Here is a 12,914-nt window from a genome sequence, read left to right on the forward strand (position 1 = left end):
AAATCGATGTTCATGCCATCAGGTTGGAGGCTACCCAGACGGAATATAAGGTGTTGTTCCTCCAACCTGAGTGTGGCTTCATCTTTACAGTAGAGGAGGCCATGGATAGACATGTCAGAATGGGAATGGGATGTGGAATTAAAATGTGTGGCCACTGGGAGATCCTGCTTTCTCTGGCAGACAGAGCGTAGGTGTTCAGCAAAGTGGTCTCCCAGTCTGCGTCGGGTCTCACCAATATATAAAAGGCCACATCGGGAGCACTGGACGCAGTATATCACCCCAGCTGAATCACAGGTGAAGTGTTGCCTCACCTGGAAGGACTGTTTGGGGCCCTGAATGGTGGTAAGGGAGGAAGTGTAAGGGCATGTGTAGCACTTGTTCCGCTTACACGGGTAAGTACCAGGAGGGAGATCGGTGGGGAGGGATGGGGGGGACGAATGGACAAGGGAGTCATGTAGGGAGCAATCCCTGCGGAAAGCAGGGGGGGGGAGGGAAAGATGTGCTTAGTGGTGGGATCCCGTTGGAGGTGGCGGAAGTTACGGAGAATAATATGTTGGACCCGGAGGCTAGTGGGGTGGTAGGTGAGGACCAGGGGAACCCTATTCCAAGTGGGGTGGCGGGAGGATGGAGTGAGAGCAGATGTACGTGAAATGGGGGAGATGCGTTTAAGAGCAGAGTTGATAGTGGAGGAAGGGAAGCCCCTTTCTTTAAAACGTCATCCCCTTCTCGCAATTCCTCCGTCTCCGCCGCATCTGCTCTCAGGATGAGGCTTTTCATTCTAGGATGAGGGAGATGTCCTTTTTTAAAGAAAAGTTCACCAGCAACTTTGATGTGTGTTGCTTGAATTTCCAGCATCTGCAGAATTCCTGTTGTTTGTAGAAGCTAAAGGGTAACCAGTTTCAAATTCCTGGGTGTCAACATCCTTGGGGATCTATTCTGGGCCCAACATACTGATGCACTTACAAAGAAGGCAAGTCAGCAGCTATTTTTCATTAGGAGTTTGAGGAGACTTGGTATGTCATCAAAGCACTTGCAAATTACAACATATGTACCATGGAGAGAATTCTAACTGGTTGCATCACTGACTGGTATGGAAGGACCACTGCACAGCATTGGAAAAAGCTGCAGAAAGTTGTAAACTCAGCCAGCTGCATCATGGGCACTAGCCTCCCCAGCATCCAGGACACCTTCAAAAGGCAATGCCTCAAAATGGTGGCATCAATCATTAAGGACCCCATCACACAGGACATGCCCTCTTTTCATTGCTACCATCAAGGAGGAGGTAGAGGGGTCTAAAGATATACACTCAGTGTTTCAGGACAGCTTCTTCCCCTCTGCCATCAGATTTCTGAATGGACAACGAACACACGAACATTATCTCAGTGATTTTTCCCATTTCTTTTTGCACTACTAATTTAATTTAATTTTTAATATATACTTACTGTAATTTATAATTTTTATTATTATGTATTGCAAAGTACTTTCTGCCACATAACAACAAATTTCATGACATATGCCAGTGATATTAAACCTGATTCTACTATTGAATTCCTCCAGCACTTTGTGTATACTGCTTAAGGTTTTAGCACCTGCAGAATCCCTTGTGTCTCCATTTCTTTGCACACATATTAGCTTCTTGGTGTTAATATTTCAGAGAAAGTCGATTTGATTATGTTAATACCCGTTTGGGAGCGTTGTGTACGAATCAGAATATTGTGCTTTTGAAATTCCTACCTTGCTCTTGAGGTCAAATTACAGGCTGAAACTCTACTGCCATCTTGAGGTAACCAAGAAGATGCATGTTAGAAGGGAATTGAAGATGCTAATGTTTAAAAAGGAAGAATGGACACTCTCTGGTGTTCAAGTGTTCTTACTTCAAAGGGAACCTGCAAATATCAAGTAGACTGAGCCATCAGTTTGGTTGTATGTGGAACATTGGTGCACTTTGTCTACATTACAATTGCTCCTGCAATTGAAAAATCATTGTTTACAGGCTTCAATATGCCCAAGTTCAACTTCAAATTAAATTTATTATCAAAATGCCTGTATGTTACCATATTCTACTTTAAGATTAATTTTCTTGCAGGCATTCACAGGAAAAATAAAGAAATACAACATAATCTATGAAAAACTATATGTAGGTAGAGACTGTCAAACAGCCAAAGTGCAAAGGAAGAAAAAACTGTGCAAAAATGTTAATACCTAGAATAGAAGTTGTGATAGAGTCTTTGTAAATGTCTGTAGGTTATAGAATCAGTTTGGAGTTGTGGTTAGTGATGTTATCCATGCCACTTTAGAAACCTGCTGGTTGTAGGGTAATAATCGTTCCTGAACCTGGTGGGTTGCTGTACCTTCTGCCCAGTGGTAGCAGTATGAAGAGAGCATGTCATGGATGGTGGTGGTGGGGGTAGTCTTTGATGATGGATGCTGCTTTCTTGTGGCAGCACTCCATGTAAATATATTTAATGGTGAGGAGGACTTTGCCTGTGATGGACTGGGCGGTATCCACCACTTTTTGAAATCTTTTCATAGAAACATAGAAAATAGGTGCAGGAGTAGGCCATTCAGCCCTTCGAGCCTGCACCGCCATTTATTATGATCATGGCTGATCATCCAACTCAGAACCCCGCCCCAGCCTTCCCTCCATACCCTCTGATCCCCGTAGCCACAAGGGCCATATCTAACTCCCTCTTAAATATAGCCAATGTACTGGCCTCAACTGCTTCCTGTGGCAGAGAATTCCACAGATTCACCACTCTCTGAGTGAAGAAGTTTTTCCTAATCTTGGTCCTAAAAGGCTTCCCCTTTATCCTCAAACTGTGACCCCTCATTCTGGACTTCCCCAACATCGGGAACAATCTTCCTGCATCTAGCCTGTCCAATCCCTTTAGGATTTTATACGTTTCAATCAGATCCCCCCTCAATCTTCTAAATTCCAACGAGTACAAGCCCAGTTCATCCAGTCTTTCTTCATATGAAAGTCCTGCCATCCCAGGAATCAATCTGGTGAACCTTCTTTGTACTCCCTCTATGGCAAGGATGTCTTTCCTCAGATTAGGGGACCAAAACTGCACACAATACTCCAGGTGTGGTCTCACCAATGCCTTGTACAACTGCAGTAGTACCTCCCTGCTCCTGTACTCAAATCCTCTCGCTATAAATGCCAGCATACCATTCGCCTTTTTCACCGCCTGCTGTACCTGCATGCCCACTTTCAATGACTGGTGTTCATTGGCATTAGTGTTTCCATACCAAGCCATGATGCAATCAGTTAGGATACTCTCCACTCTGCATCTATGGAAGTTTTTCAAAATTCTTGATAATCTGCTGAATCTGTGCAAACTTATTTGCTTCTAAGCATTTCAAATTTTTATGATTTGTATCAAAACTTAAATACAAATATAAGGGAAGACTTTTGTTTAAGTACCTGTACTTGATTAAACTTTTATCTTAGTACTGATGTAATAGACATGGTATTGCATAATCTGTAGGAAGAATTATACTCAAGCAGATTTAGATGGCATCAAAGACTCTGTAGCATTCCCCATACAGTCTAGAAATGGGGAGCTCTTATGCCTCAGTGGCTGAAGGGGGATTTGAATTTACAAGCTCCTGACTGAGAGGTCAGAGTGCAGTCCAATGACACACAATTGCTAACTTTGTGATGTTCCATCAAACACAAGTCCTCTTCCCACAAGGAAAGCTTGCTTATTTATTATAACACCAAAGGAAGTCATTTGGCCCAATGGGCCTATGCTGGCACTCAGCAGAGAAATCCCAAAATTCCCACTCCCCCTTATTTACCAAATTCTCTCTCACCTGCCTATTAATTATTTGATTTTTTTTACCCCATACCCATGTTAAGAGGTAATTTGATATATTCAATTAATCTACTACTATATTTTGAGATGTGGGAGGAAGTTGTAGCCCCTGTGGGAAACCCATGTGGTAATGGAGAAGCAGAGATTGTCTGCGGGGGGGGGGGGGGGGTCAGGACTGAATCCGGATGCCTGGAGCTGTGTGGGAGCAGCATCAACTGTCGTGAAACTTTTCAAACTTGAAACAGCTTCTTCTTTCACTTTATTAGTCTTTTTTTTAAAGAGTTACCAGTCAAAACTGCCATGGAACACTAAACCTGATCATTGGTTTAAGTAGGAAGGTGCAAATAACATTTGAATTTACAAGCTCCTGACTGAGAGGTCAGAGTGCAGTCCAATGACACACAATTGCTAACTTCTTCTAATATGATAGCGATAAAAATTTAAAGAAACAGTAGAACCATACTGTTAATGTATTACAGGATAGGTTAACTCTGTTTCTCTTCTCACACTGTGACTTGACCTGATAAGTGGTTCCATCATTTGCTGTTTTTATGATAGTAATATTATACTCTTGCTGCTGAACCCTTGTGTGGGCATGTGGCCAACTGGTTAAGGCATTCGACTAGCGATCTGAAGGTCGTGAGTTCGAGCCCCAGCCGAGGCAACATGTTGTGTCTTCTTTGAGCAAGGTACTTAATCACATATTGCTCTGCGACGACACTGGTGCCAAGCTATATGGGTCCTAATGCCCTTCCCTTGGAGAGGGGAGACGTGCAGCATGGGCAACTGCCTGTCTTCCATACAACCTTGCCCAGGCCTGCGCCCTAGAGTGCGAAGACTTTCCAGGCGCAGATCCATGGTCTCGCAAGACTAACGGATGCCTTTACTTTACCCTTGCTGCTGAAGAAAAGCACACTCGCTGAAAAAACAGCACCAAGACAACACTGGAGGACAGTACCTTCAAGTGCAGTCGCTGCAGCTGAGACTGTCACTCCCGTGTGGGCCTCTACAGCCACAACAGACGCTGCTCTAACACAGACTGAAGCAAGACCTTCCAGGCGCAGATCCACGGTCTCGCGAGACTAACGGATGCCACCACCAATATTATACCCAATGGGGAAGTGTTTTACTGTTTTTGAGTTAAAAATAAAGCATACACACATACACTTAGGCTCAAAAAAATTAATCAAAAGTTATACTTTGTGGAAAAAATTATGTTTGAAAGCAATCAGTGAAACTGAAAATTGTTTAATTTTGTTTCAGAGTCTAACAAAGTGAATTAACTTTGATGAATGTAACAATGAAAAACTATCACCAGAGAATTGTTTTAATGTTAATTTCTTCCAATATTTCTTATCTTCTGAGAATATGACTTTATAATGAAATACACTTTTGGACCATTCTTCATGCATCTGTCTAGTTGATCTACTCCTGTCTTCACTCAATGATTACACACATTAATTAGGTAGTGATCAGGAGATGGTGATTCAGCTAGTTTTGTAGCCTCCGAGCCAATGTAGCTAATTATACTATCCCAATGCTTGCTTCCCACTTCAACCATCCTACATATCATATTATAGGCATTGCACCAACAGATTTGCAGATCTTATAGCTATTAAGCCAATAGCAAAGTTGTTTTGAAATGAACATATTATCATTTAGAAAATGTGGTCTCCCTTTATTGCCCATTCATAATATTTCTAATGAAAGTGATGCTCAGCCATCTTTTTGAAATGCTACTGTTCTGAGTATAAATGACCTCTGAATTGCTCGATTAGAGTATTTAGTGGCTTGTTCCATAATGACCCTCCATGTGTTCAGAGAGGGGCACTCAGCAGCAGTCATACCATTGAATGTCAGTGGTAGATAGTTAGATTCTTTCTTGTTGGAGATGGTCATTGCTTGAAATTTGTAACTTGTCATGGGTACCTGAATGTTGTGTGCATCGCACTGCATGCAAGCACGGAGACAAAGAATCATCCAGTCATAGAGTTGGACAGCACAGAAATGGGCCCTTCACCTTCATGCCAACCTTTCTGTCCATCTACACTAATCCCATTTGTCAGCTTTAAGTTCATATTCTTCTCTGCCTTAAGCATTTAAGTGGATGTCCAAAGATCTCTTTAATTGTATCTGATTCCACTACCTCCATTGGATTTGCCAACCACTCTCTGTGTAATAAGATTTCTCTTAAATCCCCTTTAAATCATTTTTGTCTCACCTCAAACCTACAGATTCTGATGATTTGCCCTGTCTACATCTCTCATAATCTTATATACTTCTATCCGGTGACCTCTTGGCCTCCTTCACTCCAGGGAAAATAAGTCAGCCCATTAATCTTTTCCTCTAACCAAAGTCCTCCAATCCATGCAACATCCTGATGAATCTCCTCTGCACTCTCTGCAGTACAACCATATCCTTCCTATAAAATGGTGACCAGAAATGCACACAGTATTCAAAGTATGGCATAACCAGTGACTTGTAAAATTACACCTTTTATATTTTTTGCCTTGACCTATGAAAGCAAGTCTTTTTCACTATCCTATCCACCTGCATTTGCCACTTTCAGGATACTATGAACTTGAAGCCCAAGGCCAGTTTGTTTACTAACATTCCTCAATGTTGTATCATTTACTGTATGCAACCTTCCCTTATTTGACTTCTTAAAATACATCACCCGCACTTGTTGGGATTAAATTCAATTTGCCAATGCTTTGCTCAACATCTTACCTGCTCTGTATCCTGCTGTAGCCTTAGACGACCTTCCCTGCTTTCCACACCATCAACTTTCGGTTATCCACAAACTTGCTAATCATACCTCCTTTGTTTTCATTCAAGATGTTCCCTACCACTGGCACCAATGCTTCACCACAACCACCTGTCTTGTATCACCAAGCCAATTTTGGATCCAACTAGTCAGTTTATCTTTGATCCCATGTGCCTTAACTTTCTAGACCAGCCAACCATGTAGGACCTTATCAAATGCCTTACTAAAGTCCATCTAGATAATGCTGGCCATCTTTCCTTCTTTAATCTTAGACCATAAGGCATTTTGAGCAAAATTAGGCCATTCAATCCATCAAGTCTGCTCCACCATCTCATCGTGGCTAATTCATTTCTTTCTCAATCCTATTCTCCTGCTTTCTCCCCGTAACCTTTCATGCCCTGACTTATCAAGAATCTATTAAGCTCTGCCTTAAATACACTCAAAGACCTGGCCTCCACAAATGCCTGTGGCAATGAATTCTACAGATTCACCTCCCTCTGTTTAAAGAAATTCCTCCTCATCCCGATTCTAAATAGATGTCCCTGTATTCTGAGGTTGTGCCCTCTGGTCTTTGACTCCCCTGCTATAGGAAACATCCTCTCCATATCCACTCTATCTAAGACTTCTAACATTTGATAGGTTTCAATGAGATCCCCCCTCATTCTTCTAAATTCCAGTGGGTACAGGCCCAGAGCCATCAAATATTCCTCGTATGATAAGCGTTTCAATCCTGGAATCATTTTCATGAACCTCTGCAATGTCAGCACATACTTGCTTACAATATTGCCCACAATACTTCAAGTGAGGCCTTATCAGTGCCTTATACAGCCTGAGCATTACATCCTTTGTTTTTATCTTTTTAGTTTTCTCCTCAAAAATGTCAACTAAACTAGTAAGATATGATTTCCCCCCTACAAAACTACAATGACAGAGCCCAGTCACCTCTGGCCTTTACAACATACATGAATCCTATCGCTTAATGATTTTCTCCAATAGTTTTCCTACCACTAATGCAAGGCTCCCCAGACTGTTCTGACCTGGCTTATCCTTTTTGCTCTTCTTAAGTAAAGGAACAACAAGGTGCAAACATTTTTGTCATACATCATATGGGATAGATCTTATCACAGACATCCCACCCTGCAAAAACTGGTTTCAGGGAGGTAGCACCATCAATTTGCGGGAGAGGTGGGATGTCTGCAATAGAGTAGCTCCTTAGCAGCTGGCCAGCTAGTTTAAATAACGTTAGCTATGCTAATGAACGAATGACACCTGTTAAACTCACCTCAACATGTCTTTTACAGTCTTAATCCACCATGGGCAATAGAAAAGTCACTGTTGCAAACAGTGCAGTGAGCAACACTGTCATTATTTTTGACCCCTATTAGGCAGGGGTACACCTTAGTGTAGTCTGGGGTGACATATGTTTTATATACTTTTTTGGAGCACTCTGCCATGGCACACCCTTGCTCTCTCTCTCTCGTGGTCTCTCGCGCTCTTGCTTGCTTTCTCTCTCTCTCTCACTTGCTTTCTCTCTCGCGCTCTCTCTCGCTCGCTCTCAAAAAAATTGATCTCCGTGATATTGTATATTATTTACGGGCATCAGGGAGCCACTATTCATATGTGGGAGGCTCCCGGAACTTCTGGGAGAGTTGGGATGTCTGTTATCAGGCCCTGGGTACGTATCATAGCTTATTTGTCCCATGACATCAAACATCTCCTCTTCCTCCTCCTCCTTATACTGAACTGCTCCAGATTATCCACATACCCAACCCGCATTTGCTTTTTTCTACATCCTTTTCCTTCATGAATACAGATCAGAAGATTTCATTTAGAATCTCACCCACAACGCTTGGCTCCTGACGTAGATTTGGGCCATTTTTTCTTGATGAGTTGCTTCATTTTCTCAGGAGTTGCACATCATGCAATCAGTGAGTGGTCTCAGGAGGCAAGGAAAGTCATTGATGATGCATCTGAAAATGGTCGAGCTCAGGATCCTGCCTTAAGGAATTCCTGTGACAAGATCCAAGGACTGCAATGTTTGATCTCTAACAATTGGTAATTGTATCACAATACTGTGAAAAAGTGTGTTTTTATTGCCATCCAGAACAGATAATTTCAGCCATGTGTACGTTGAGGTGGTACAAAGGGAAAAGCAGAAACAGGATTCAGAATATAGTGTTACATTTACAGAGAAAGTACAGTGCAGGCTGACAATAAGGTGCAAGGGCAATGATGAGGTGGATTAAGAGAGCAAGAGTTTTATCATATGAGAGGTCTCTGCAAATGTTATGACAGTGGACAGAAGCTGTCCTTGGCTTGGGTGGTGTCTGTTTTCAAGCTTTTATATCTGCTGCTTAATGGAAAAAGGGTGAATATAGAATGACTGTGATTGCGGTTGTCTTTGATTTTGTTGACTCCTTTCTCAAGACAGTGGGCCAAGCAGATACAATAAATGGAGGGAAGGCTGGATTCCATGATAGACTGAGCAATACTCACACTCTGCAAATTTCTTGCAGTTTGGGCAGAACAGTTGCCAGACTGAGCTCTGATGCAATTGGATAGAATATTCGCTATGGTGCACCTGTAAAAATTAGTGATGGTCATTGGAATCATGCTCAATTTCCTTAGCCTTCTGAGGAAGTAGAGGTACTGGTGTGTTTTCTTGGACATAGTGTCTATGTGATTGGAACAGGACCAGCTATGAGGGATATTTACATCTAAGAGCTTGAAGCTATCAACCATCTCCACCTTAGCACTACTTGATGCATACTCCATACATAGACACAAGAGATTCTAGATGGTTTGGGTCTACGATTTGTGGCTCCCCTGTGAAGTCTCTTTGAGGTATGCTTTCCCTGAAGAAGTTTAAATCCTTTCTTCGACAGCAGTTCCCTGAGATCCTCTCTTACTGTTCCCCCTTTGTGATCACTGCTGCTTTCCAGTCTCAATGAAAGGTCTCAGCCCAGAACATTGCCTGTTTATTTCCCTCAATAGCTGCTGCCTAATGTGCTGAGTTCCTCCAACATTTTGTGTATGCACTCCGTCCTGCTTCCTGAATTCAATAACCTGCTCTTTTGTTTTGTGGACAACCACAACTATCTTCTATTTGCAATGCAGGACATCAGCCGCTGTTAATTAATCCCATCATGCCTATTGACATTATTACCATACCTCCTTTATGGCACTTTTGGAGAAATACTGCTTTGGTTTTCTTATCTTCAGAATCAGCATTGTGGCCAAAACAGTCTGTAGCATTGGAAATGTGCCATTTTTGGTGATAGATATTGAAGTTCAGTATCATCAACCTTGCTATTTTTAGAGTTACTTTCAGACAATTTTTAAAAAATTGAGGTAGATGGAGACCTGTATACTATTGTATTGTCCCAAAGTGATTTGTCCTGCTAATGGGATGGAATGTACCCATCTGAACACAGAGGGGCGTTCCCTACTAAAAGCCCAAAACACTGGCTTCAAGTCTGGAGACAGAACAGCTCTCAGAGCAGACAGGAGAAGCCTCGTCTTAGCCATCAAGAGGGCAAAGACCATTTATGCACAAAAATTCAGTAACACCTGTCCGATAGTTATCTCTGGCATATGTGGCTAGGCATCAAAGGCATTACTGCCTATGCAAGGAAAAACAACATCCCTCCCTGATGCTCCAAAGATCTTTTGTGTACGCTTCGAGGCATGCAACATAATGCCAGCCATGAAAGCTAGCCCCCTCCCAGGTGAGCAGCCACTGTCTGCAACAGCAGCAGAAGGGAGAAGGACTCTGCAGAGGGTCAACACCCATAAGCAGCTAGACCAGAAAACATCCCAGGTTGAGAAGTCCAGCAGTGTGCACACCAGTTCACTGACATGTTAACACAGGTGGGGGGAGGGGAAGAAAGATAACTAGAAAGTGATAGGTGAAGTTGGGTAGGTGGGAAAGGTAAAGGGCAGGAGATGGAAGGAATCTACGAGTGAACCAAAAGGAGAAAGGGAAGGAGAGGCACCAGAGGTGATAGGCAGGTGAGAAGAGGTAAGGAGACAGAGTGGGTTCCCTCTTCCAGGGGAGGGGAGTGAACCAGAAGGAGAAATCGATATTCATGTCATCAGGTTGGAGGGTACCCAGACGGAATATAAGATGTTGCTCCTCCACCCTATGGGTGGCCTCATTATGGATTTAGAGGCAGTGTGTGCACTTACCGTCATTAGACTTTCTTGACTGTGGAAATAATTGTAAATAATAGTGCAAGGCCTTTTATGGTGATGATGATAGTTTCAATACACTGTTTTCTACAGGCAGTGAAGTACCAGTGGCACAGATTCGGTTGGAAGAAAGCTGAGTGGTGACATTACAGACGTTTGTAAAATCAGGAGGGGGCGTAGATAAGGTAGATGCAAGGTAAAGGAGTCTAAAAATATTAAGCATGGATTTAAGGTGGGAGGATAAAATTTAAAGGGGGCCTGTGAGGCAACTTCTTCTCCCAGACGTCAGTGGATAGATGGAACCAGATACCAGAGGAAGTGGTAGAGCCGGGTAAAATTTCAAAAATATTTAGACAGATACATGAATCAGAAAGGTTTCGAGGGATATATGCAGCATACGGGTTTAATCGGACGTGTTGAGCTGAAAGATCTGACTCCATGCGCAGAGACTCCAGGACGCCGCTGGCGAAGGCCCGGCCGCCAGAAGGCGCTGGGGACGGTTTCAGCGGCGGAACTGGTTCCGGTGATGGTGGCGCTCTGTTTGAAATTAATCAAGTGCGGTATTACAGAGCTGATCGGGCTGTCTGGAGTTACCGCTGCTCTCTCGGACGGTTCGAGACGATAATTTTAGGCCTCCGTTTTAGTTCAATGTCCTTAGTGACACATGTCTGAAGATAATTAGAATTAACTTACAATACAAGACACCGGCGCTTTGAATCTTTGAAACTGAACGATCGTTGATGAAGCTATCGATTATTAACTTCTATTATCCGAATGAGTATTGCAATATGGAAGATATTAATGAACAATGAAAGCTGTGCAAAAATAATTAATATGCAGCCGTGGTTATTTTGAAATAAATTAACTATATATCGTTTAACTACAGAGAACATGGCACGTGATTCATTACAATTAACTTCTGACGTACTGATTAATAAATCGATAAATATGGGACGAACAAACTGTAAAAGTATCTATACACTGTACGGAATGTAATAATTTGGAAACGTTTGAAAAATGTTCCGGGGAATCGGCTTCTAAGATGCTGTGATGACCATTCTATGACTTTGAGAATGAAATCTGCAAAAATGAGGAATGAAAAAGTCACCACAACCGTAAAGCTCCAGCCAAGATATATGGAACAACGTCGAGTTTCAGTTAGAAAGCGGTGGTAAGGAGTCATGTAGTTTTATTGGAATGTAAAAGTACGTGGTAAGGCTCGGTATCTTCATTATCGTCTCATAAATTGGTTGGCTTGTAGGCCATTTCAGAGCCCTTTAGGATTAAATGTGTTGTTAAGACTGAAGTGGCACATAAACTAAAAATTTTAGGGAATGACACATGAATGAAAGACGGATGGCACAGTTCTTGAACCCTGGATGACAGGAAATACTGTAAATATAGTCAAAAAGGAAACATATATAATGTTTAGGAAGCTGAAATGGAGAAGAAGCATGTGGATTTTCAAATAAGCAAGAGAAGAACTTGAACAAGGAATTAGCGGGCTAATCACAATTTCCTTGGTGAGTAGGACTAATGACAATCCCAGGTATTTTACATGTATATTAGGAGCAAGAGGGTAGTTAGGGAAAGGGGTAGGTTCACTCAAGGATTAAGGAAGGATTTTATACATAGGAGGATTGAAGTTCTAAATGACTGCATTGATATTCACCAAGGAGAAGGACTTGGATGATGACAAGTTTAGGCAGGGGCATTTCAGTATTAAGAAGTAATTTGTGTTGGGTGTCTTAAGGAACATTGAGGTGGATGTCCTCCAGGCTTGATAGAATCTATCCCAGCAAACTGAGGGAGGGAAGGGTTGTGTTTGATATGGCCTTGACTGAAATCTTTATATCCTCTTTAGCCACAGACAAGGTGTTAGAAGACTGGCGAATAGCCAATACTATTCCTTTGTATAAGGAGGGTAATGGAAAAAGCCAGTGAGCCTTATATCAGCAATAGAGAAACTATTGGAGAAGATTTACTCACATTTGGAAAAGCATGGAACCATTTGCAATAGTCGGTGTAGTGTTGTGTGGGGGAGGTCCTGCCTCTCAAATTTAAGGAAGGACCTGAGTGATGAAGGTAATTGAGGGTAATGCAGTGGGTGTTTTCTACTTTATTTGAAAAGATTG

The 12,914-nt window shown here is 42.3% G+C and overlaps 1 protein-coding gene across 1 annotated transcript in view; it reads left to right on the forward strand.

The window, feature by feature from the left end:
- Positions 1-11,744: 11,744 nt before the first annotated feature.
- polq (polymerase (DNA directed), theta) overlaps positions 11,745-12,914 on the forward strand; it is a 96,332-nt gene continuing 95,162 nt past the window's right edge. The window contains exon 1 of the mRNA XM_072260300.1: positions 11,745-11,950. Coding sequence (XP_072116401.1) covers positions 11,841-11,950 — 110 coding nt within the window. The 5' untranslated portion in view covers positions 11,745-11,840. The remainder of the gene's footprint in view (positions 11,951-12,914) is intronic.

Source organism: Mobula birostris, chromosome 6 (assembly GCF_030028105.1).
Source record: "Mobula birostris isolate sMobBir1 chromosome 6, sMobBir1.hap1, whole genome shotgun sequence".
In the NCBI taxonomy this organism is placed as follows: domain Eukaryota; kingdom Metazoa; phylum Chordata; class Chondrichthyes; order Myliobatiformes; family Myliobatidae; genus Mobula; species Mobula birostris.